Source organism: Gadus morhua, chromosome 2 (genome assembly GCF_902167405.1).
Source record: "Gadus morhua chromosome 2, gadMor3.0, whole genome shotgun sequence".
NCBI lineage: Eukaryota > Metazoa > Chordata > Actinopteri > Gadiformes > Gadidae > Gadus > Gadus morhua.
The window spans coordinates 4,682,174-4,708,282 of NC_044049.1; the positions used below are offsets into that span (position 1 = coordinate 4,682,174).

Genomic DNA, 26,109 nt, shown 5'->3' on the forward strand with positions numbered 1-26,109 from the left:
GTGTCCCGGCTTTATGTCTTTATACCGGTCGGAAGCAGCTAGCCTCTAGCCATTTATACGGGGATCCCAACACACACAAACGCCCGAATATAACACCGTATCCTTTTATTAAGTTACGAATGAATGAAAAGTTTATATACATTTCTATACAGTCATTCATTCACTTTTAGTGATGTACAATACAAATAAACATAATACTGGGACGTCCATCCGTGTGTTTACAGATCAGCGATGGGCTTGTGGGGCCAGTATGGGTATTTCTGCTTCTCCAGTCTCTCAATGGTCATCTGATCGAAGGGGATCATGTTGTGGAACTTCTCAAGCTGGGGACAAAACGTAACGGGTCAGAGGCAAACAAACAAATTGCGCCACACACTGTGGAGTAAGACTGTAAGTTATAGCTACGCCCTGGTATGTGTGTGTGTGTGTGTGTGTGTGTGTGTGTGTGTGTGTGTGTGTGTGTGTGTGTGTGTGTGTGTGTGTGTGTGTGTGTGTGTGTGTGTGTGTGTGTGTGTGTGTGTGTGTGTGTGTGTGTGTGTGGTCTCACCGCCTCTGCCTCCTGGCTGTTGATGAGGACAGACTGGGTGTCCACCGGCTCTGGGACCTTCAGGGCAGTGAACTTGAGAGACAGAGGATCAATACACCAGAGTAACATAAGTGTTTGTCCAATAGTGAGACATCGTCATCAGAACACGGCACAAAACATTCACAAAAACCGACTGTCTTACCGTCTTTTCAAACTCTTCCACCATGCCAGCTTTGGCTACAGCAGACCTGTAGTAGGTCCGGTCAATGGTGACTGGCTTCTCTGGCAAAGAGGTTAGCCTGCAGAGACACAGGATACACTCACTTGAAGGGCTGGTTATAAGTCAGGCAAAGATTATGGGATGAATGAATATGAATCATAACGTTTACTTGGCAGCGAGGGCGTCACTGCGGGTCTTGAGGGTGTTGAACATAGTCCTCTGGTTGGGGGGCACCCTCTCGGCAAACGCCACCCAGTCCACCGCCTTCAGGGCGGCACGTCGCACGCCCATTTTACACACTTGGAGATTCTTATGCTGATCCACACATGTAAAATACACACCTTTGAGTAGTTGCTGCAGCCGGGTACATAAAACACAAACAAGCTAGATCCTTATCCTTATCTTATCTACTCTCCCTATTATACAGTGGGGGACAGTAGATAAGGTGACATTTGAAACCATATTTTAGTGGCGTGCAAATATTATAACGTTTGGAACAAAAGGTTTTATTTCCCAGAAGATATTTCTAATAAAGTTGTAAGGATAAAGATATGGTAATCTAGTTAACCTTAGACCCCCTGTTTTGACCATGGTCGTGAAAATATGAATAGGCATCAGAAGCCAAAGTAGAATTTATTTCTATTGAGTTTTGTTCGTGTTCATGTTATTGTTATAATATTCGAATATTGCACTCTAAACTTAGTTGAAGAACCTACAAGTAATTGTGTTGAGGAGACGGGGAACAAACCAATTAGATTAAGGGAAAACAGGTGTCTGTAATGACAAGACACTTCACGCAATGCAGTACTCAATTTATGCAATGTTAACCATTTATACACCAACAATACATTGATATAAATGTATAACCCCAGTAATGCTATAATATCCAAAGGTTTTGGCTCGTAGCACCGGCTAAAGTCAGTATGCAAAGGCTACGATATAATGCATCACATTTGTAACCCTTCTAGAAAGCTTAGCAGCACATTTCTACACGGCAAAGATAATTACTATAGCATTATATCTAACATAATGCATGTCCCATTTCCCCACCAAGACCATAAGATACCTTTGTAGCTGCTGTACTGTGTATGATTGAAACCGGAAACCGACGACGTTGTACGCCTTGAAGCAGGACCCTCAAGTGTCTTTTCAGTGTCTTTTTTTACAAGCCTTTTCATGACGACCAATAAAAAACAACAGTGTTACCCCTTATGTTTTTTTTAATGACGACCAATAAAAAACAACAGTGTTACCCCTTATGTTTTTTTTCATGACGACCAATAAAAAACGACAATGATACCCCTTATGTTTTTTTCATGACGACCAATAAAAAACGACAGTGTTACCCCTTGTGGTTTTTTTCATGTCGACCAAAGAAAAACAACGGTGTTACCCCCTATGTTTTATTTGATAAATATCGACAGTGTTACCCCTTATGTTTATTTCATGACTACCGATAAAAAACGACAGAGATACCCCTGTCGACATTTTTGTGGAGATCCGAACCTGAGCTGTTTAGAGTGTTAACCTCCGAACTTATCAATGCACCATCAAGACACTGAATAAAGTCAACACAATGGTTATACTTGACTTTATAATTCGCATGAAATAGAGATAAGAGTCTCCCACCAGAGGACATCAACCGGACTTCAACCCCGGTCTAATTTTAATATGTCTGTGGTTATATATGACAATGACAGCATACCCTCTGTTTTTTTTCATGATGACCAATAAAAAACAACAGTGTTACCCCTTAAGGTTTTTTTCATGACGACCAATAAAAAACAACAGTGTTACCCCTTATGTTTTTTTTCATGACGACCAATTAAAAAACAAGAGTGTTACCCCTTATGTTTTTTTTCATGACGACCAAAGAAAAACAACAGTGTTACCCCCTATGTTTTTTTTCATGACGACCAATAAAAAACAACAGTGTTACCCCTTATGTTTTTTTTCATGACGACCAATAAAAAACGACAGTGTTACCCCTTATGTTTTTTTTCATGACGACCAATAAAAAACGACAGTGTTACCCCTTGTGGTTTTTTTCATGTCGACTAAAGAAAAACAACAGTGTTACCCCCTATGTTTAATTTGATAAATATCGGCATTGTTACCCCTTATGTTTTTTTTCATGGCGACCAATAAAAAACTACAGTGTTACCCCTTGTGGTTTTTTTCATGTCGACCAAAGAAAAAAAAAAGGTGTTACCCCCTATGTTTTATTTGATAAATATCGACAGTGTTACCCCTTATGTTTATTTCATGACGGCCGATAAAATACGACAGTGGTAGACCTGTCGACGTTTATGCAGTGATCCGAACCTGAGCTATTTAGAGTGTTAACCTCCGAACTCATCAATGCACCATCAAGAGACTGTAAAAAGTCAACACAATGGTTATACTTGACTTTATAATTCGCATGAAATAGAGATAAGAGTCTCCCACCAGAGGACATCAACCGGACTTCAACCCCGGTCTCCAGGGGGTTAGCTTACAGCTCTCTCCACTTCCCACTGAGATCATAATTTTAATATGTCTGTGGTTATATATGACAATGACAGCATACCCTCTATGTTTTTTTTCATGATGACCAATAAAAAACAACAGTGTTACCCCTTAAGGTTTTTTTCATGACGACCAATAAAAAACAACAGTGTTACCCCTTATGTTTTTTTTCATGACGACCAATTAAAAAACAACAGTGTTACCCCTTATGTTTTATTTCATGACGACCAAAGCAAAACAACAGTGTTACCCCCTATGTTTTTTTCATGACGACCAATAAAAAACAACAGTGTTACCCCTTATGTTTTTTTTCATGACGACCAATAAAAAACGACAGTGTTACCCCTTATGTTTTTTTTCATGACGACCAATAAAAAACGACAGTGTTACCCCTTGTGGTTTTTTTCATGTCGACTAAAAATAAACAACAGTGTTACCCCCTATGTTTTATTTGATAAATATCGGCATTGTTACCCCTTATGTTTTTTTTCATGGCGACCAATAAAAAACTACAGTGTTACCCCTTGTGGTTTTTTTCATGTCGACCAAAGAAAAAAAAAAGGTGTTACCCCCTATGTTTTATTTGATAAATATCGACAGTGTTACCACTTATGTTTATTTCATGACGGCCGATAAAATACGACAGTGGTACACCTGTCAACGTTTATGCAGTGATCCGAACCTGAGCTATTTAGAGTGTTAACCTCCGAACTCATCAATGCACCATCAAGAGACTGTAAAAAGTCAACACAATGGTTATACTTGACTTTATAATACGCATGAAATAGAGATAAGAGTCTCCCAACAGAGGACAACAACCGGACTTGAACCCCGGTCTCCAGGGGGTAAGCTCACAGCTCTCTCCACTTCCCACTGGGATTCAAAATTTAAATAAGTCTGGTTATATATGACAATGATAGCATAGCCTCTATGTTTTTTTTCATGACGACCAATAAAAAACAACAGTGTAATCCCTTATGTTTTTTTTCATGACGACCAATAAAAAACAACAGTGTTACCCCTTATGTTTTTTTCATGACGACCAATAAAAAACAACAGTGTTACCCCTTATGTTTTTTTTCATGACGACCAATTAAAAAACAACAGTGTTACTCCTTGTGGTTTTTTTTCATGACGACCAATAAAAAAACGACAGTGTTACCCCTTATGTTTTTTTTCATGACGACCAATTAAAAACGACAGTGTTACCCCTTGTGTTTCTTTTCATGTCGACCAAAGAAAAACAACAGTGTTACCCCCTATGTTTTATTTGATAAATATCGACAGTGTTACCACTTATGTTTATTTCATGACGGCCGATAAAAGACGACAGGGGTAGACCTGTCGACGTTTATGCAGAGATCCGAACCTGAGCTATTTAGAGTGTTAACCTCCGAACTTAACATTGCACCATCAAGACACTGAAAATAGTCAACACAATGGTTATACTTGACTTTATAATTTGCATGAAATAGAGATAAGAGTCTTCCAACAGAGGACAACAACCGGACTTGAACCCCGGTCTCCAGGGGGTAAGCTCACAGCTCTCTCCAATTCCCACTGGGATTCAACAATGAAATAAGTCTGTGGTTATATATGACAATGATAGCATAGCCTCTATGTTTTTTTTCATGACGACCAATAAAAAACGACAGTGTTACCCCTTGTGGTTTTTTTCATGTCGACCAAAGAAAAACAACAGTGTTACCCCCTGTTTTATTTGATAAATATCGGCAGTGTTACCCCTTATGTTTTTTTTCATGGCGACCAATAAAAAATGACAGTGTTACCCCTTGTGTTTTTTGTCATGTCGACCAAAGAAAAACAACAGTGTTACCCCCTATGTTTTATTTGATAAATATCGACAGTGTTACCACTTATGTTTATTTCATGACGGCCGATAAAATACGACAGGGGTAGACCTGTCGACGTTTATGCAGAGATCCGAACCTGAGCTATTTAGAGCGTTAACCTCCGAACTTAACAATGCACCATCAAGACACTGAAAATAGTCAACACAATGGTTATACTTGACTTTATAATTTGCATGAAATAGAGATAAGAGTCTTCCAACAGAGGACAACAACCGGACTTGAACCCCGGTCTCCAGGGGGTAAGCTCACAGCTCTCTCCACTTCCCACTGGGATTCAACAATTAAATAAGTCTGTGGTTATATATGACAATGATAGCATACCCTCTATGTTTTTTTTCATGACGACCAATAAAAAACAACAGTGTTACCCCTTATGTTTTTTTTCATGACGACCAATAAAAAACAAGTGTTACCCCTTATGGTTTTTTTCATGACGACCAATAAAAAATAACAGTGTTACCCCTTATGTTTTTTTTCATGACGACCAATGAAAAATAACAATGTTACCCCTTAAGTTTTTTTTCATGACGACCAATAAAAAACAACAGTGTTACCCCTTAAGTTTTTTTTCATGACGACCAATATAAAAAAAAGTGTTACCCCTTATGTTTTTTTTCATGACGACCAATAAAAAACAACAGTGTTACCCCTTATGTTTTTTTTCATGACGACCAATAAAAAAAAACAGTGTTACCCCTTATGTTTTTTTTCATGACGACCAATAAAAAACAACAGTGTTACCCCTTATGTTTTTTTTCATGACGACCAATAAAAAACAAGTGTTACCCCTTATGGTTTTTTTCATGACGACCAATAAAAAATAACAGTGTTACCCCTTATGTTTTTTTTCATGACGACCAATGAAAAATAACAGTGTTACCCCTTAAGTTTTTTTTCATGACGACCAATAAAAAACAACAGTGTTACCCCTTAAGTTTTTTTTCATGACGACCAATATAAAAAAAAGTGTTACCCCTTATGTTTTTTTTCATGACGACCAATAAAAAACAACAGTGTTACCCCTTATGTTTTTTTTCATGACGACCAATAAAAAACAACAGTGTTACCCCTTATGTTTTTTTTCATGACGACCAATAAAAAACAACAGTGTTACCCCTTATGTTTTTTTTCATGACGACCAATAAAAAACAACAGTGTTACCCCTTATGGTTTTATTCATGACGACCAATAAAAAACAACAGTGTAACCCCTTGTGTTTTTTTTCATGACGACCAATGAAAAACAACAGTGTTACCCCTTATGGTTTTATTCATGACGACCAATAAAAAACAACAGTGTAATCCCTTATGTTTTTTTTCATGACGACCAATGAAAAACAACAGTGTTACCCCTTAAGTTTTTTTTCATGACGACCAATAAAAAACAACAGTGTTACCCCTTATGTTTTTTACATGACAGCCAATAAAAAACAACAGTGTTACCCCTTATGTTTTTTTTCATGACGACCAATAAAAAACAACAGTGTTACTCCTTGTGGTTTTTTTCATGACGACCAAAGAATAACAACAGTGTTACCCCCTATGTTTTTTTTCATGACGACCAATAAAAAACAACAGTGTTACCCCTTATGTTTTTTTTCATGACGACCAATAAAAAACAACAGTGTTACCCCTTATGTTTTTTTTCATGATGACCAATAAAAAACAACAGTGTTACCCCTTGTGTTTTTTTTCATGTCGACCAAAGAAAAACAACAGTGTTACCCCCTATGTTTTATTTGATAAATATCGACAGTGTTACCCCTGATGTTTATTTCATGACGGCCGATAAAATACGACTGGGGTACACCTGTCGACGTTTATGCAGAGATCCGAACCTGAGCTATTTAGAGTGTTAACCTCCGAACTTAACATTGCACCATCAAGACACTGAAAATAGTCAACACAATGGTTATACTTGACTTTATAATTCGCATGAAATAGAGATAAGAGTCTTCCTACAGAGGACAACAACCGGACTTGAACCCCGGTCTCCAGGGGGTAAGCTCACAGCTCTCTCCACTTCCCACTGGGATTCAACATTGAAATAAGTCTGTGGTTATATATGACAATGATAGCATAGCCTCAATGCTTTTTTTCATGACGACCAATAAAAAACAACAGTGTTACCCCTTATGTTTTTTTTCATGACGACCAATAAAAAACAACAGTGTTACCCCTTATGTTTTTTTTCATGATGACCAATAAAAAACAACAGTGTTACCCCTTGTGTTTTTTTTCATGTCGACCAAAGAAAAACAACAGTGTTACCCCCTATGTTTTATTTGATAAATATCGACAGTGTTACCCCTAATGTTTATTTCATGACGGCCGATAAAATACGACTGGGGTACACCTGTCGACGTTTATGCAGAGATCCGAACCTGAGCTATTTAGAGTGTTAACCTCCGAACTTAACATTGCACCATCAAGACACTGAAAATAGTCAACACAATGGTTATACTTGACTTTATAATTCGCATGAAATAGAGATAAGAGTCTTCCTACAGAGGACAACAACCGGACTTGAACCCCGGTCTCCAGGGGGTAAGCTCACAGCTCTCTCCACTTCCCACTGGGATTCAACATTGAAATAAGTCTGTGGTTATATATGACAATGATAGCATAGCCTCAATGCTTTTTTTCATGACGACCAATAAAAAACAACAGTGTTACCCCTTATGTTTTTTTTCATGACGACCAATAAAAAACAACAGTGTTACCCCTTATGTTTTTTTTCATGGCGACCAATAAAAAACAACAGTGTTACCCCTTATGGTTTTATTCATGACGACCAATAAAAAACAACAGTGTAACCCCTTATGTTTTTTTTCATGACGACCAATGAAAAACAACAGTGTTACCCCTTAAGTTTTTTTTCATGACGACCAATAAAAAACAACAGTGTTACCCCTTATGTTTTTTTACATGACAGCCAATAAAAAACAACAGTGTTGCCCCTTATGTTTTTTTTCATGACGACCAATAAAAAACAACAGTGTTACCCCTTAAGTTTTTTTTCATGACGACCAATAAAAAACAACAGTGTTACCCCTTATGTTTTTTTTTTCATGACGACCAATAAAAAACGACAGTGTTACCCCTTGTGGTTTTTTTCATGTCGACCAATAAAAAACGACAGTGTTACCCCTTGTGGTTATTTTCATGTCGACCAATAAAAAATGACAGTGTTACCCCTTGTGGTTTTTTTCCTGTCGACCAAAGAAAAACAACAGTGTTACCCCCTATGTTTTATTTGATAAATATCGAAGGTGTTGCCCCTTATGTTTATTTCACGACGGTAGATATAGAACGACAGAGTTACCCCTCATGTTTTTTTTCATGACGACCAATAAAAAACAACAGTGTTACCGGGACGCGGGAAGTGGGGGTGCTTAGGGTGCTGCAGCCCCCCCCCCCCCCCTGGCGGCCCCTGGCTGTAACTGCAAAAAAAGCTGTTGTTTTTTATTGGTCGTCATGAAAAAAACCATGAGGGGTAACACAGTTGTTTTTTATTGGTCGTCATGAAAAAAAACATAAGGGGTAACACTGTTGTTTTTATGAAATGCTGCCCTCTAGTGTTTAAACACTGAAACGCACAGACCAAATTAAAAGGTCAGAACACACGGAGAGGACGAAATAAACCATATACGTCTACTAACTTACCATAAAATAATGATGTAAAAAGAATTCTTGACCTATGCCTAACTTTTATACTGCAGATATGAAGAAAAAAAAAAAGAAAGAAGACACCCTGCTGATATTTCGTTTTGCAAGAACCTGTTTTGCAGGAGGCGGTGGTCCATCCACCATGGATTACCAACCATACCACTTTAGCCATAACCAGCCGCTGCAAACTCACTCTGAAGTTAAATATTACACACCTGCTGTTGACATTACATGGTCAAGTCAAGAAGGAAGTACGGTCCACAGTTTGTCTTCACTCCTATAGCCTAGTTTAACTCGGACCCATGGCTGTGCAAGGATCCACCCCACTGCTGCGGCTATACCGACACCGCCTCGGATTCTTGGGGTTCCGGCAACTCCTGCACGGCACATGGAGAACCTGCAGCCCACGCGGGCTCCTGTCCTGCCGGTAAGTCTAAAGGCAGAAACAAACACGTCAATGCAGCTGAGAAGTAGAAAAGTGACACATTGGATGGTGTAAAAAACATTTCAGTTCTTCATGTAAGATATTTGGTTTGGATATGAATGTGCTCATTAATGTATGACGAGTGATTACTTTAAAGCTTGCAGTGGGCGACCATAATCTTAAGTGTGTTTGTTTTGAAATGTTGAATATTTGTATTTCATATGAACTATATAGGCCTATTGTATATATGAAATACAAATGCTGAACGTGTATGATACATATATAATATGATATCAAATGAAATATATATCTATATAAAATGATACGAAATTAATTATATAGCCAATATAATATTTTATCATATTGGCTATATATAATATATATAATATTAATATGATGTAATATTCTAGCCTATATGACAATATACATTAAATCCATGTCCCTGGCTCGGACCAGTTCCCTTCACGTGGAAGGGCCACCTCATGTCCCCTCAGTGACCAGCAGCTGCGTCCACGGAACGTCCTCCACGTCGCTGGTCTACTCCACCATCGGACAGTGCCTGCAGGCGGCGGCTCGCCGCTGGCCGGACCGCGAAGCTGTGGTATTCCCGCAGGAAGGAGTTCGGAAAACCTTCGCCCAGTTTCAGGAAGATGTGCGTCTCAATTAGCATAGCTGTCATTTTCGGTATCCCTAATGTGACTCATTATTACGTAAGCTAATCATGTGTGAAGTGATCTAATAATTGGGGAAGTGTGCCACTGCACTGGCTTGCATAATCATGTAACCCATCTACTCTCCCTTATTGTCATTATTCTTAAACATAAATCCACATCTGCACATTACCAACATTTATTCAAACACTAGGCTACATTTAAAACACACAAGTCATCAGAAAAATAAGGCTATTTTGATTAAGGCTAAATATAACATCATGTCATTATGATTGCAGGACTTTCCCAGTAGCATTTCGCACATAATGTGAAGCGTTATCTCCTGTGGACTTTACCACCGACCTAACCGTGGCTACAAGATGATTGGTTAGTTATTAAACTGTCAGTGATTAAACTTGGCTGTTACAAGACACAGTGAGATGAGCCGCACACACACACACACACACAAAAAGTGTGTTGCACACTATTATTATCGTAGATTATTAGCTTCCCATCATTACAGCATTATGGATTTGAAATAGATAATGACTGCCCAACTTATGTGGTTGCAATACCAAAAAATGATGCGGGTGAAAATTGAACTTATGTGTGGGTTATGGGAAGTCAACCTATGTCGGTCTTATGAAAATCCAACTTTTTGACATTAAGTAAGATCATGTAACGTGTGCATATCTGTGTTGGACAGGTGGACAAGACAGCGGCCGGACTCTTCGCTCTGGGCCTGAACCGAGGGGACCGGCTTGGGGTGTGGGGCCCCAACACGTACGAGTGGATCCTGTACCAGTACGCCACGGCCAAGGCGGGCATCATCATGGTGTGGAGGCTTTTACCTTACGGATCGGGGGCAAAAATGGACGGGGAAGACGATCTAAAGAGACTGAGTTAGATGAATTGGAGATGTCGGCGATGTTGACGACAGTAGAAGGATGAGGTGCCCGCACACCGCTGTATCTCCCGTGTGTTTAATGGTGCTGCAACGTTTCGAACCGGCTTGGTCGCCCTCAGACAAATGCCATCCAACAGTGGCTCCAGCATCTATACATATTGTGTATACATACTGCATGCACAATATACACACAGACAAGGAGAAATGGAAAACTTACCAACACCCTTATTTACAAAATCAGCAGTGTCCGAGTACCTCATTCTTTTTTTTTTCAAGTTTTATCCAGTCCTTTTTTCCTTCACCTCGCAGTGGGGATGTGTACACCACCACCACTGCTCTATGTTGACCTCATTGACTTCTATTCTATAACTTGCATTGTGTAATGTTAAAGTTATCTGGAGGTATAATTACATGGAGTTGTTCTGAAAATGAGGCACAGCCCATTCGTCATCACAAGTTAAACAACCTGTACATTTAAGTCATGTTGGTGGCAAATTAATTCCTTCATGCTAAATATCCGTCTGGATGAACAAACCATCGCAGCCCTCTCTCCTGGCTTCAATCAAACGTCCGTTAACCAATATAATATCAACTTTACTTCCTTGTGCCGACTCCGCCGAAGAACAGTTGGTGTGAGCGCCCCGGCCTAGAGGCTGATGTCTGTGGTGTGGCTGGTACCCCCCTATCGGGTTTCATAGGTCATGGGTCCGAGAGGGTATAGATCATGCCCCTGCTGGCATAAGCATCTGCTAAACGACTAAATATAAGTGCAGTAGGCTGACTGCTACCCCTGGGTACCATGAGCCAAGCCAAACATAGTTTTGTTTCGTGGAGGCTTCATTTCAGGACGATGTTGGGCTATGCGTGTCTGGACCCATCCTCACTAACTGCCAGCGCACACATGACTAGACAGCATTTAAATACATTCCAACATGTATGTCTCCCCTCTCCCAGATAGTCAGCTTACTACGACAAACGTCCCGTCGACTTTACCCGACCTAGTGCCAGAATCCAATATAAATCCTTGTCATAGATGCACTGTTATGTTATCTGTTGTGACGGATCTGTATGTGTGCAGGTGTCAGTGAACCCAGCCTATCAGTTGAATGAGCTGGAGTATACCATGAGAAAGGTATGTTGAACCAGACTGGGGACAAAGGCCAGTACACGGGTTATACAAGCATTCGCTTTAACGTTTCTTGTGGGAAAAAGCTATTATTTTAGATGCCCAAAACCCTTCTTAACTCTATGTCATTGAATCCCTACTAAACATAATATCAGTCTGAGACGAACCTTTGCACAACTTTGATCTTCTTGGTATGCATAGGTCAAGTGCAACGCAGTGGTCTGTCCTACCCGGTTTAAAACCCAGGAGTTCTGCCAGATGCTGAGAGAAATCTGCCCGGAGATAAACACAGCTGCCTCTGGAAGAATCCAAAGCTCAAGGTCTGACAGAAAAAACAATACGTACAGTTCAAAGAAATCCAAAGAAAAAGTCACTCTTCGCTTTAATACGATTGGTGTTAGAATCAAACCCATACAAATGATTGGATAAAGAGTACAGAACCTTATTTAGCTGACAGACATTTTTGTCCCATCTTATTTGTCAATGCTAGCTGGGGGGAGGGGGAAACTGCAGGCGCGATCAAAACCAAGATGGCCGCTTGTATATAATTAAGGCCTATTATCCGGCGGTTGGTGATTTAGGCTCCCAGACCTGCGGATGGTGATCGTCACGGACAGCAGACAGCCGGGGATGCTCCATGTAGAAGACGTGCTGCAGGCAGGGGAGAGCTCTCACCATAAGCAGCTCCAGGATCTGCAGAGCAAGCTGTCCTTCGACGACCCCATCAACATCCAGTTTACTTCGGTAACCCTCCGTGAACCTCTCAGCGGGGCACTGCAAGCATCTGATGATTCAATGGTGGACTCATGTGACCCTGGAGTGGCACGGAATAAAACAACATCCAACCTTGGCAGAGCCGTGCGGAGGATGTCTACTTGTAAATGTACTTATTCTATGGACATAGGCCAGGTTGTGTATATGCCAGACTCTTGGAAGCCAATAAAATGTTTGGGGCTTGTCCACCCAGGCCTCGTTTGGTACATCCCTGGCATGCATCGATAACCTTGTTGAAAAGACATGGAAGTTCAGAAACATTGCATCGTTTGACTTCTGTCATTTTTCTATTATAGGGCACAACAGGAAGTCCAAAAGGAGCCACGCTGAGCCATCACAATATCATCAACAACGCCTTTTTCGTGGGTCAGCGCATTGGTTATGGATGGAGGGTGAGCCCCTATTTCTGTCTGCTTCATCAACTCATCTTTACTGCGATGTTAATGAATGCTTCACCAAATGAGCCCACCCTGTGTGTCCTGGCCAGCCGAGTGTGCGGCTGTGCCTGCCGGTACCGCTGTACCACTGCTTCGGCTCGGTGCTGGGAGGGATGTGCTTAGCCACGCACGGGATCACGCTGGTCTTCCCGTCCGCCGGCTTCAACAGCCGTGCCAACCTGCAGGCCATCCAGGACGAGAGGTACAGCCAAACACTAGGCCTCCGCCATCGGCCGCAAAAATCATCTTATCAAAGATTGCTTTTTTGATGGGGTTTTGGTGTATGCTTTTTGGAAGGTATTGGAATCCATGCGTGTTTCCCTCAAAGGTGTAACTTCCTGTACGGAACACCCACGATGTTCATCGACATGCTCAGCCAACCTGACCTCCAGCAATTCGACCTTTCATCAGTAGAAGCCGGTGAGAGGGATTCTGCTACAGTTTTCTAAGTTCTTTACTGGTTGATTGTACCGTGAAATCACAGATGATCTGATCTGTAAAGGTTGTTCTTTTCACTGCTGTGGTATTTGGAAAACAGCAACAGGCTCAAAAATAACTGTGGACTGCACTGTATGTCATGCTAGAAGTAAACCTGCAAGACGGGTCTGTTTTGCAATGGAAACAGAGCACATGGTTTCAGTTGGGAGTGATATTCATACCTTGCATTACTGGATGATGCAATTGAAACAATGTCTGTGGTTCTTCTCTGCTTCAGGAATCATGGCTGGATCCCCCTGTCCTCCAGAGATTATGAGGAAACTTAAAGTGGATCTGAACATTCAAGAAATGACGGTAGGCATGACTTGTGGAGTATACAGACCTAACCATCGGTCACATCCTGTGATACATAAGTAACGTTTGATGAGCGTGATTACATTTCAGTATTATTTTAGGTTAAGTTAAGGCTTTAGCTTGGAGGTGGTTCAGCAATCACTTTAATATGCTAGATTACTTAGACATATAATACAAGTATATATATATATATATATATATATATATATCAAAATATATATCAAATAATATAAAATCAACAAGGCAGTTGCCGCATACACTATCGAAGATGTAAAGTGTTAGGTTAGACTTCTAACAATAAATTCTGTATTTTATTTCATTCTTTTAACAGATAGCCTACGGGACCACCGAGACCAGCCCGGTCACGTTCCTGGGGTTCCCGTCCGACCGAGAGGAGTTGAAGATCAACACCATCGGATGCATCATGGACCACACCGAGGCAATCCTTCTACTGACCTCTCTAGATCCCACCTTTAAACGGGCCAGCGACTGTTGCTAAGGGGCCTCTCTCTCTCTCTGTGTGTCCTCGCGACAGGCGAAGGTGGTGGACCCCTCTACAGAAGAGATGGTTCCTCTGGGGGAGTCCGGGGAGCTTCTCATCAGGGGGTACTGCGTGATGCTGGGGTACTGGGACGACCTCAAAAAGACCTCAGAGGTCATCTCTCCCAGCCGCTGGTACAAGACCGGGTAGGTTGACCGCCTGCATCCTACCAGTAGGCGTTCATGAGCAGGAGACTAATTCCTACCTGCTCCCAAATGGCCTGTATCTGAATTCACTGTTTTTATTATTTCGATTTGGTGGTTTTGATTGGAGTCTTGTCTGTTCGCTTTTCCAACTCAGAGACATCGCCAGTCTGAACAGTTTGGGCTACTGCCGTATAGAGGGACGCATCAAAGACCTGATCATCCGAGGAGGGGAGAACATCTACCCCGCAGAGATTGAACAGTTTCTCCACACGCATCCCAAAGTACAAGATGCGCAGGTCAGACGCTAGGGGGCGCCAAACACACAGACAACACCCCGAACTAGTATCAGATAAGCTTCAATGAGCATCACGATCCAAGATTTCTAGGTGTTAATGATTAATGTGACGTCCACGAAAGCTTAACAGACATGTAAATCGATGATTTCATTATTTACGTGTTTAGCGTATCAGGATCGACGTGCCAGGTGTTGTAATCCACTACCTCTGGTTACCCAGGTGATAGGCGTGAAAGACGAGAGGCTGGGCGAGCAGGTGTGTGCCTGCATCAAGCTGAAGGACGGCCAGACATCGAGTGTGGAGGAGATTAGAGACTTCTGCAAGGGGCAGGTAGGTGGCATCTTGATGACTGGGGTATGGCCATTCACTAGTAAACTCAATGGCATTTAAAACATGTTATTTCCCCTTTAGATCGCTCATTTCAAGATCCCCCACTATGTGATGTTTGTTAATAGCTTTCCTTTGACCGTCTCTGGAAAGGTAAGATGCTTAGGAGTCTTTTAATACCATGTATTTAGTGTGTATGAGTGTGGTGTTTTGGGAAGGTCGAATCATTCTCTTTTTTCTTTTTTAAGATCAAGAAGAACAATTTGCGAGAGGAGATTGAGAAGAAGCTGGATATGAAGCAGAAAGTCTGATTGGATGGAACACTAGAAGGACACCACTGGTGAAATTCACAAAAGTGCTTCTTAAGATGCATGTAAGAAAAAGCAATATCAAGTCCATACGAATATCCACAACTGCCAATAGTTTTGTAAAAATCGAGTTACTATGTTTAGTCACTTTACCATAGCACTCAAATGTCATTAAGGAACAAATGTCAAGTCAGTCAAAAAGGACCATGGCTCAGGCTGACAACATGAATGCATCCATTTTAAAAAAGCAAGACATACACCTCTATATCCTCAAATTAATCACTACACTTTTTCACTCCCGATATATTTGTTACATATTTTTCAATAAAAAAAAATAGTGATTCAACCAAAAATACATTAATGCATCAATGTATGTTCTCAAAACTTTATTTAACCAAATTAGACAAACATTTGACAAACAAGCCTAGAATATAACATCTGACCACTGTGCAAAAAGTTAAATTCAGAAGAAATGTTTCAAACATGCAATTCAGTAACAGAAATAAATAGGAGCTAAATAGCAAAGGTCAGTATATACATATGTGACAGGCTTACAGCCCAAGAAAACCGGTGAGCAGTCTTTACATGGAGCCATACCAACGGGTCCATCTGGAGCCTTTCAGTCTTCGTTCCAAAATGTGGAAATGTTAGCACTCACTTTCCGCTAAGGGCAAATTAACGTTTTGCATTTTCAGAAAATGAGAACAGGATTTAAATCTAGCTTGCGGATGTAAACTGAAGGCAGCATCAACGGAACAAGCCAGGAGAGGTATTACAGTGAACTTACGGTTTGTCAAGACAGTATAGAAAACGGTACAACGAATGAAATGTTAAACGCTTGCTTAACATATCCTGTTAGTCAGGCTTACAGAATAGAGTGAGCAGGCCCACAAACCAACACACGGCATAACCAAAAAACTGCTCCCTGAAACGTCAATGGCCAACCATAGAGAAAACAAAACTTGAGCAAAGAAACATTGTGAGAGATCCCTCCTAATACAGAACCAGCACATATCCGAACATCACCATCCAGGCCCCATCCAGTAGAAACAACCCATGGGTGTGATGTCGCTAAACAAATTCCAACCGTTCGGTCATTTAACGCATGTACCGGCTGGCTTGTTAGGGAACACAGACAAGAATAAATCGCAACGCTCACTTAGATATTATATGATAAACTCTGAACATAACCCTTCATAAATACATTCTAAATTGAAATGAGTTTAAACTGTGCAATTAAAGTGAAAGTAAGTGAAACCAAAACATTTGGAGAGCTGCAATTAAGATCCTTGTCGCGTGTAGAGGTTCCTCGATGAACAAAATGAACAAGTTAATCATTGAACTGCTTCAGAGCAGAGGTCGAGTGAGAGAGAGAGAGAGCAGACAGCGTGCAGCCCAGCTGACGGGCGCATGCCTGTGTACGGAGAGGTTAATACACACACACACACTACTAGCTTGCAAACCTACTCAGCCATGCTTCTATGGCTGAGAGAGGCATTGACTCATGTGTATCCAAGGTGTCTTAGATTAAACCGCACAATCAAAAAGAGTCCGCGCACGCCCCCCCCACACACACACACACACACACACACACACAGACACACACACACACACACTTAAGTGTCCCGTCTATTCTCATTCTGCGGGGGGAAGGTTGGAGCCGGTCCAGGGCGGGGCTGTGGTGGGGGTGCTGGGCGGGTCTTACACGCTGAGTGGCAGCATGCCAGGCGGAGACACCGCTCTGGAAGGAGCCATGGACGTCAGCGATTCTAAGCCGTTCACAGTCCTGACGGAGACCCATTGACACACACACAAGAGGGATAGAAAGAGCGACACACACACGCACAAAACAAATAATTAGTTCAGTTATTCAAAAGTACAGAGGTGCTATTTCATCCAATTGTTTGGATTAGTTTAGAAGACCATCGCACAGAACGACGCACACTGCTATACAAGAGGCAGACTGACGTTTTGTCGAGGTAGGTGGTGTGTAGCGAGTGGGGGAACTTGGTGGCGTTGCTGTTCAGCAGCGTCCCGTTGCTGGTGGGGTTGTAGCTCTTCCTCGCCTGCTGGTCCTTCGCGTAGTTCCTGCAGGCCGCCAGCTTCGACTCCAACGACTGGAAGACGAGACGGGGGAACAATCAGCGCTACGTACCGGCAGAACCGACGGCCTTCCACTTGTCCCCGGGACTCCGTAACTCCAGAGGACCTCAGCCGAGATGTGATCAACATGGCAGCGAAAGGACAATACTTACACCCACTTTACGTAGAAGGTCGCCCACAATGCTGAGCGCCGATATCCGAGCAGAGGGCGTGAGCGCGGTGTTGCCACAGCCGTTGGTTAACACTGGGAGAGATGGAAGACGACAAGGGTGTTTAAATTGCAAACGAGACTCAATCCGACATTTGAGGGAAAAAAGCCAATAGACCTATGGGGTTGGTGGGGCTGACCTTTAGGGCCGACGAAAGGGGGGCTCGGGCCCACGGGCGTGCCGGGGAGCGAGAGGGAGGCTTGCACGGGCGACTCCATCTTGTGGATGTCGGTGGTGGGCGAGCTGGGCGCTGACATCCTGTCCGTGGTGCGCTCTCTCACGGCCAGTTCCTGCCTCAGATCTGCACAGGACACGCAGCGTGTTTAATAGGAGTAATATTGAAGACACTTTCATCTGAATCGATTTATGGTTGTACAGCGATGCAGTTTAAGATACATGGGAGTTAATGAGCAGAAGGGTTTTGAATCTTGCTCGAGGATGTGTGGAGCTGGGGACGCTGACACCTTCACCACGAGAGAGAGAGAGAGAGAGAGAGCGAGAGCGAAAGCGCGAGAGAGAGAGAGCCCCCACCTCGTGCTTCGTCTTTAAGCCGCTGCACAGACACCAGCATGGACTCCTTCTCGTCCAGCTCGCTCTCCAGGAAGGCGTTCCTCTCGATGGCCTGGTTCAGGCGGCCCTCGAAGTCCTCCAGAGACACGATGGTGGCCCTGTGAAGGGGGGGGGGGGGTCAAGGGTCAAAGGGTCAGCTGTTGTATTCTTGCATTATATTTCAGATCAGCGTGAACCAAACACAGTACGGCAAGTTGCCACCCCGGAAACAGAGGTCGTACCGGGGGCAACATAAGCACATTTGAAAGACAAAAAGGACAATCATAAAGACAATCTAAAAGAGAAATGTTTATGTAATAAATAGGCAACATCGAAATTAATCTAAAGTTTTGTCACTGACTAAATATAAAAGTGTATAGTGTTCAGTGTTGTTCCAAAAAACTATAAGCTGCTTCATTTGTTGCATTAAAATAAATCATTTGGTGAACAAGAGCAGATACTTCAAATTAATTAAATTAAACACCTTCAGCTAATTAATTTAATGAAGTAAATACATTTTATAACTACAATTAAACAAATTAACTTCAACAAATCAACTCAAATTAAGTTTATTGGTTGATTGGTTAATGAGACGACTGGCAGCATTGTTGTGGGGTAGGGGGCTGGGCAGCAGTGTGGTGGGGTGGAGGGTGTGTCGGTGTCCCCCTCACCTCTTGGCCCGCTCCAGGTCGTCGTTGGCCTGCTCCAGCTCCCGCACGTACTTGTGCAGCTGCTCCTTGATGCTGCGCGTCTGGCCCAGGTCGTCCTCCAGGACCGACACCTGCTTGTAGTTCTGGGCGTACTGCTGCTCCAGCTTCTCCTGCAGGGGCGAGGGCGAGAGGGAGAGCAAAAAAAAAAAAGAGAAAAATTAAAAAAAGAGCGAGAGAGTGAGAGAGCGCGAGAGAACCAGAGAGAGGGAGAGGGTGATACAGATGGAGAGAGGGAGACAAACAGACAGACGGACAGAGAGAGCAACAGGAAGGCATGAGTCAGAGAAGAAGAATAAAAGTCTCCTCCAAGTGTAACAGCTAGTTTCTCTGCTGACTCATTGTAGCGACTGGGCTTGGGAAGCCCCTGAGTCACATGGCTGAGGAAGGGACGCTTTTGAAGCCCGGATCTCACATCGTTAGTTAAGAACCAAAGGGGCCACAGAGGTCCTGCCATCACTGGTCCTCTGTGTCCCCTGTACAGCCCCCTGGGTATGGCCCCCTGGCTCATCTGGTCCGGGGGAGGGGGACCAGAGACCCCCCCCCTCACCCTGGCTCATCTGGTCCGGGGGAGGAGGATCAGAGACCCCCCCCCGCCCCCCTAACACTGGCTGATCAGGCCTGGGGGAGGAGAAGCCACAAAGATTTTTTCGTAATTGTCTTCTTCTTCTTCCAGCGTTGAAAGGAACATAAGGTTCAGTGTCTGTAGTGAGATGTAGTTATGACCAGCGCTGACGACCAAGTAACAGTTTTTGGAGGCGTCTTGTTGCACAAAAGCCGCAGAAAAGGCTTGAACAACTTATGCTATCTCTCTCTCCCTCCCTCACCCTCCCGCTCATCCTATTACAACGTGCTGGAGGATTACCTGAGCAAAGACTCGTGTATAAGGTCATTCGACAAGGTCCCCAGCTCTATAAATATCACATGGGTTAATAATCATAGTAAAATGGCTGTTTCGAGGGCATTCATGAAACATAACTTCTAGAAACTATCGGAAACTGAGATTTAATTAAAAAAAAAATCTATATATGAAATGTAGAGAGAGCTCAATAGCCTGATTGTATCGCATATGTGTGCTGGGTTATAGTCTGTATTTTGCTTAGGGTATTAGAACAAACTGATACATTTTCAAATAAACTGGCTAGTTTTCCGAAACCGAATGTTGTGGAGATACCAAATGTTGTGTGGAGATACCGAACGTGGTGAAGCTACTGCATGTTAAGAAGCTACTGAATGTTGTGAAGCCACTGCACGTCGTGGCGCACGGCTCCGGGCTCACCTTGAGGTTGTCCACCTCGTTCCTCAGCCTCTGGTTCTCCGACTGCAGGTCTCGGAGGCGGTGCTCCGCCTGGACCAGCTGGGCCTCCAGCTCAGCCTCCAGCTCTCTACTGCCCTCCTGGAACTCCTGAAGCTCCTCCTGGGCGTCATGGCAGCTGCAGCCAGACACACACACACACACGCACACGCGTCAGTTCAAAGCCAACCTGTCAGGCATTGTCCGTCATTCATGATGACCGGTGCTGGCCATCAGATGACTGATGACCACACAAAGCTGTGGCCTGCGCTCTAGAACGTCGGCCTGCCTTTTGTCCCAGTAAACAGCTCAGTGTTTTTATATGCAGTTCTGGTTCCATTCATCCCCGTGGTCAGAGATCATAATCCCCAGGGAAACAATAGAGTAGGTGCCATCAAAAGCCTGTGTTGTTGTCAAGGTTATTGTAGATACTGTGTTTAGCCTTTTGACACCCGGTCGCGCATCCCATTAAGGTCACCTGGGGGCAGCGTGCAGAGATGTCGAGTGGGATCTGGAAATAGCGCGGAGGAGCGCGCTAAATAAAGAGAGTCTGCCTGTAAGCAGCGCTATAAACAGACTGTGGCCCGATACACAGAAGAGGTTAAGAAAAGGGCAGAGGGGAACAGGCAGGAGGTCTGAAACCCGAAAAGGGGAAGTGAGAAAAAGACATGCGCCGTGAACCACAGACTGGACAGAGCCGACCGCCCCGTCTGGGTATCTAATGAGAAGAACACAACATTAAAAATGAAGAGGACCTCAAATAGAGCTGGGCGCCTCATTCATTTTTAATCGTAATTCGAATTTATGGTCAATATTCGATTTTAATATATATTTTAAAGAGTAAAATGACAACATGACAGCATGCGCTGAAAAAAGTGAGTGTTTAGAGTTTGCCTAAAGTCTGGCAACCAAATGTTGAATTTCTTATATCATTATTCATCTTAAAAATATATATATTTGTCATATCGGGTTTGGTTTGAAAAGATCAGAGATTTTGTTTTCAGGCCAAATCGCCTAGCCCTAACCCCAAATAAGCTAGGCATTTTATAACCCAGACTGATTGAGGATTCACACACCCCCAGTTCTCTCTGGTCGGTCTGGCCTGTGGTGTCCTGGAGGAACCAGTTGTTTTGCTGGTCCCGACACACATACCAGCCGCCAGCTGAGGCCGTCTCATCATCAGCAGGCTGAGCCATGTGACCGCTGGCCTCAACAGTACACACTTGTCCCGTCTCTCTCCCCCCCCCCCCTCCCCCCTGACAACCAGTCTGCACACCAACACACTTGGGAATGTGCAGTAGGCGTCAGCGAGGTTGGGAACGCAGAACATGGAATAGTGTTGAATAATGAATGTGTATAACAACAAAGTAAATGTGTATTAATGTACATTACATCTGAATGGAATGGGAGAAGCCCTGCACTCTTACGCGCCATTCGAGTAAAGGGGAGAACTAGCCTTATGCCAGCAAAACACTACACACTCCATGGACGTATTCAAAAACACACCCAACGTTGAGGTCCAGAAATCACAGAGGACGTGACTTACACACATGAGCCATACCCCAGGCGAGCACAGCTCTAGGGCGGTGTGTTCCCCCCCTTGTTTTTCCCCCTGATTTACCCAGTGCAGGAAGTTCTTAGAAACCAGTCAGGATGTTGTTAACTATTTCTGTGCCGTTTCACAAAGCCCCCACCCCCGCTCATAACATGATTGCATAACAGCCACAGAGGTGAAAGCTTAAGACCCACTCCTGGAGAAGAGGAACGGTCAACACAGCGACAAGTGGCACTGCTTTTGTTTGGATAGCGATATGAAAGGTTAGAAAGAGATAAGGATTGTAGTAGTGTAATGGAAAATTCTGACATATTGATATACTGTACATTGCTATATCCTTGGCTAGACGATTTGCCAATTCTTTTTACAATGCATATCACTACATCATTCCCAACTTTCCCCACATGGCTGTAGCTTTACAGATATACAGATAGCTACATAGCTACACAAACAGAGCAGCCCCTTAGTACCACTATATTAGCCCCAGTATATCAGCACCAGTATATCAAAACCAGCATATACCAGCGCCAGTATATCAGTACCAGTAAAGTAGAAACAGTATATTTATATTAACATTTTGGAGTAGCAGCAGTAAAGTAGAAAAAATGGCACCAGTATAGTACGGTATTTGCAACAGTATATCAGCACCACAATAGTAGCTGCTCCAGTATACAGGAGTTGGAATGTCTCCCTGTTCTGAGAGCACTTGTGTCTGTGTCTACGCTACGCTCCCCACAGCTGTTCCTCTTGGGGTATGCATACCTCCAAAGCTAGCCTGGGTCCTTAGCCTTTTACAGGCTAGCTGACACACTGAGTTTTTGCTGGGAAAGAATCGAATGTCATGAAACCCTAGTGCTACTGTCTTTGCCCGAGGCAGACGCTGAAACAGAATAACACATTCAGAGCATATATAATATCGTAGACGTAAGAGTTGGGCCATGATGCTTTTAAAAAAGTATAGCAACTGTTGACCTGTTTAGGGCTGACTCCTGACCGTTTACACCCAACAAGTGGCCCCTTTGAAGGGCATCTTGTTGACATATCTACATATCATCCTTTAGGGCTTTGTCTCCTTCAGGAGCCCGCGGGAGCTGTGACTTGTGAGATCAGTTGCCTTAGCGTGTGATGCCGGCTTATATAACCGTACGGCATAACAATACAAAACGCTTACGTTATGACATAACGCCTACGCAAGGGTTGGTGAACCATTCAGCCGACAAAAAAAAAAGCCTGTCTTGAGAACTATTAGCTCTATTAGCACACACGCAAATGCACACATACCTTTCCTTGTATTTAAGGGATAGCAACTTCCAGTAATTAATTTCTTCGTCCTTTGAAGGGAATTTGGGGATCATCTCTGTTTCCATGGCTGGGCAGCCTAAAGAAAAGGAAAGAAGAGAAAGATACATGAGCCGCGGCCTGATGATGACAAAAGCATGCATTTTGACCGTATCAACCAGTTTCCAAGTAAAAAGGTTTTCAGAATGCCCTTTGGTTGAGTGTAAACCACAGATCATACACAAGTCTCATATCCACAGAGACAGAAAACAACAAATAAGGCTGGAGTTTAATGCATATTATATCAGTCTGCGAAAGACATGTGGGTGTGCTTCCTATCCATATAAAAGCCCATGTGTCCCGGGGGTTGAAACCCACCGCAACTCCCTTCATCATCCAGGGGCTGTTCCATCACGTCAGCACAGCGCATCACCAGTAGGCACACATGGATCCAAGCTGGCGAACATACAACTGAGGTCAGGACCACAAGTTTGGCCCAACGTCAGGGCCATTAACCAAAGGGGTTTCCTAAAGTCTCCAAATCGAGTTTCAGACGCAATACCTCAAGCTGTGCTACTTATAGAGGCACAGGCAGAATAACATGCAATTAAACTGGTTATTTGTAGTGGAAAAAGTGAATATACTGTATGTCCAAGCCAGGCCACGGTGCGCTATAGACTTTAGATGAAAATGAGCAGAGCACCATAATCCATTTCTGTAGGCTCTCTACGAAAAATCCCCTTTACCTGGAAGTCTGAGCTAAAGCCCTAGGCCTTCACAGAATGTTTATTTCCCATGACAGTCCCCTTCAGTGGGCTATCAGGACTGTGGTGGATGGCATGCAGGGTCAAGGGAGGGACAGAGTAGCGGGATGAACAGAGCACAGCGGTCTGTCCTTTCTGCATTCCTCTCAGATTGGGTGTCGATAGGTGACTCATCACATCCAGCTCCATGTTCTGTTGTTAAGACGCAGGGTCCTCTACAACCCGCGGGTGACCTGTGGAATAACGCCACCGAAGAGGAATGTGGCCAACGGTGGCTAGAGACACAGACCCTTCAACACGGGCAAGGCATTCTCAACCTTTTGACTTCTTCCAAGCATTTTCATGTTTTGGTTGCAATAGGTCGGTTTGGTCACTGTTGAGAGTTTGAGTGGGGGGGGGGGGGGGGGGGTAGTTCGTTTTTCAAATCATTCGGGTGGTCCATAATGTAAAAGAGAATAGATAAACACTGTCGTTTCCATAGTGATCCAGACTAAAACAAAAGTGTCAACGTTATCTTGAGAAACACAATAGGTACTGCCACATCCTTGAATGTAAACATAACTCTGACGTGCATCAGACTGAGCCAGCAACACACTGTTATCATAGATTTGACACTTTATTGTAAAGCTATAATAAAAGCATGACAGGGTTTGCTTTGCATAGGCCGTCTAAAAAAAGGTTCGCCGGTTAGACAAAACAGTTCCTCTCATCGCATCAGCACATGCGGGTCCCATGGTGAGACCCATATACCAACAATAACACAAATATATGATGTTCATATGCACTGCATTATACAACTGACAAGCCAAAGTATTACAACTACACTGATAAAGTCCTCCCCTTTTTCACTTACAGATGTTTAGCGATGATGTATAATGCCCGTACAGATGTACAGATGTACAGATGTTCAGCGATAAGGGGGGGGACTCCATCATAGATCAGAGCCAAAATCAGGTCCAAAATCCCTAAAACAATCATTCCTCTCTCCGGAAATCGTGGTACAGTCAAAACGCCGGGTCTTGTGGGCAGCATGAGAATCCCCTGGTCGGGCTTCACATGTTACCTTCTCGTTTAACACAACAACAGTGTCCTCAACAGCGACTCTTACGCAATCTCGATACAAGATACCGGCGTCAGATGTGACATACATTACTAATATGATTCATCATGATTCACTGGTTCACTCCCTGTGGGCAGTTAGCCTCCTCGAGAGACCGGCTGGATGTGAAAAGCTTAGCAGTGGTTGTGGTGGACTGACCATTGCGGTCTACGAGCTACCTTCAATGGGGGTTATTTTACAGATGTAGGCTGGCTATACAAATACGATCACACCGTGTCATGTCATGTTATACCACGGAAACATTCCAGTGTTCAAACAGAACAAAATAGCCGTTAGTATACTTGGCACCATGAAAAGAGGAAGCCTCGACGCCCAGTTTAGGAGCCGACGAGGGTCGCTACGAAGGCGATTTTCCTTGAGAGGAATGCGACCAGAACAGTCGGGCGTTGATTCGAGTTCGTACCTGGGCATGTCAAATGACGGTCCGGTTGTAGGCTTTCTCGGCAAGTCTTCTTCTAGCAAACTGTAACTTACATCCACTGTAACGCACACACCACCAGAACGTCAAACCATCTGTGGGTAAACTGTTTAGGAAATTGCCAACGCGTCTCGGAAGCGACGCTATAGCTGCGCGCTGACGTCAATGATGGGTGCGTCAGAAGGGGGCGGGGCGACTATAGAAATTGCGTGAGTAGAATTGGCTCTATCAAGCCCGAGACAGTGCTCTACATTGTGCTTATCGTGCCCATCACCACAAGGTGGCATTTGACCGACTGGTTTAATGCAATCTCTCGTTATGCCAAAACAATGTTAAATTCATGTTCTTGACAATGTCGTAAACAAATAAGATATTTTCTTAACCTGATTTTATTCAGCTGTGTTAATAAAGTCATTTACATCCCCCATTCACATTTGAATTCACATTTATATAGGCTTATATATTACACATGTTGTCTAAATATCATATAATAGGCTAAGGTATTGCTTAAATAGTGTAGGCATGCGTTGCATGTATGTATGTTTGTATGTTGCCGATCGCTTAGTAAACTTGAAACTATGCAACCTG

General features: G+C 43.2%; 3 protein-coding genes across 3 annotated transcripts; 1 reads left to right on the forward strand and 2 right to left on the reverse strand.

Moving 5' to 3' along the window:
• Nucleotides 1–88: 88 nt before the first annotated feature.
• Nucleotides 89–9,141, reverse strand: LOC115538971 (ATP synthase subunit d, mitochondrial-like). The gene is made up of 5 exons (XM_030350176.1): nucleotides 9,012–9,141; nucleotides 916–1,061; nucleotides 729–825; nucleotides 548–619; nucleotides 89–323 (listed from the first exon to the last, which is right to left on the reverse strand). The coding sequence occupies exons 2-5, from the start codon at nucleotides 1,035–1,037 to the stop codon at nucleotides 219–221; spliced, it is 396 nt and encodes a 131-aa protein (XP_030206036.1). The 5' UTR covers nucleotides 1,038–1,061; nucleotides 9,012–9,141; the 3' UTR covers nucleotides 89–218.
• Nucleotides 8,916–15,879, forward strand: LOC115538939 (acyl-CoA synthetase family member 2, mitochondrial). The gene is made up of 16 exons (XM_030350156.1): nucleotides 8,916–9,223; nucleotides 9,677–9,872; nucleotides 10,577–10,705; nucleotides 11,856–11,909; nucleotides 12,105–12,223; nucleotides 12,485–12,647; nucleotides 12,974–13,069; nucleotides 13,165–13,316; nucleotides 13,443–13,534; nucleotides 13,830–13,906; nucleotides 14,238–14,345; nucleotides 14,442–14,593; nucleotides 14,748–14,889; nucleotides 15,109–15,219; nucleotides 15,301–15,369; nucleotides 15,465–15,879. The coding sequence occupies exons 1-16, from the start codon at nucleotides 9,099–9,101 to the stop codon at nucleotides 15,525–15,527; spliced, it is 1,848 nt and encodes a 615-aa protein (XP_030206016.1). The 5' UTR covers nucleotides 8,916–9,098; the 3' UTR covers nucleotides 15,528–15,879.
• Nucleotides 15,880–15,893: 14 nt separating this feature from the next.
• On the reverse strand, nucleotides 15,894–25,673 carry ndel1b (nudE neurodevelopment protein 1-like 1b). The gene is made up of 9 exons (XM_030350168.1): nucleotides 25,507–25,673; nucleotides 23,223–23,319; nucleotides 20,372–20,525; nucleotides 19,057–19,205; nucleotides 18,368–18,504; nucleotides 17,976–18,137; nucleotides 17,780–17,871; nucleotides 17,493–17,641; nucleotides 15,894–17,310 (listed from the first exon to the last, which is right to left on the reverse strand). Exons 2-9 carry the CDS (start codon nucleotides 23,306–23,308, stop codon nucleotides 17,226–17,228), a joined length of 1,014 nt encoding a protein of 337 aa, XP_030206028.1. The 5' UTR covers nucleotides 23,309–23,319; nucleotides 25,507–25,673; the 3' UTR covers nucleotides 15,894–17,225.
• Between the last annotated feature and the right edge of the window lie 436 nt (nucleotides 25,674–26,109).

Excerpts from the sequence above, each read along its gene's own strand:
- LOC115538971 (XM_030350176.1), bottom strand. The coding sequence starts at position 1,037 with ATGGGCGTGCGACGTGCCGCCCTGAAGGCGGTGGACTGGGTGGCGTTT. Across the intron at positions 620-728 it reads TGGAAGAGTTTGAAAAGACG|TTCACTGCCCTGAAGGTCCC; the intron begins GTAAGACAGTCG and ends CTGTCTCTCAAG. Across the intron at positions 324-547 it reads ACAGCCAGGAGGCAGAGGCG|CTTGAGAAGTTCCACAACAT; the intron begins GTGAGACCACAC and ends TTTTGTCCCCAG.
- LOC115538939 (XM_030350156.1), top strand. The coding sequence starts at position 9,099 with ATGGCTGTGCAAGGATCCACCCCACTGCTGCGGCTATACCGACACCGC. Across the intron at positions 9,224-9,676 it reads CGCGGGCTCCTGTCCTGCCG|TTCCCTTCACGTGGAAGGGC; the intron begins GTAAGTCTAAAG and ends GGCTCGGACCAG. Across the intron at positions 13,535-13,829 it reads CCTTTCATCAGTAGAAGCCG|GAATCATGGCTGGATCCCCC; the intron begins GTGAGAGGGATT and ends TCTCTGCTTCAG.
- ndel1b (XM_030350168.1), bottom strand. The coding sequence starts at position 23,308 with ATGGAAACAGAGATGATCCCCAAATTCCCTTCAAAGGACGAAGAAATT. Across the intron at positions 18,138-18,367 it reads GCTTAAAGACGAAGCACGAG|ATCTGAGGCAGGAACTGGCC; the intron begins GTGGGGGCTCTC and ends TGTCCTGTGCAG. Across the intron at positions 17,642-17,779 it reads ACCTTCTACGTAAAGTGGGT|TCGTTGGAGTCGAAGCTGGC; the intron begins GTAAGTATTGTC and ends CTCGTCTTCCAG.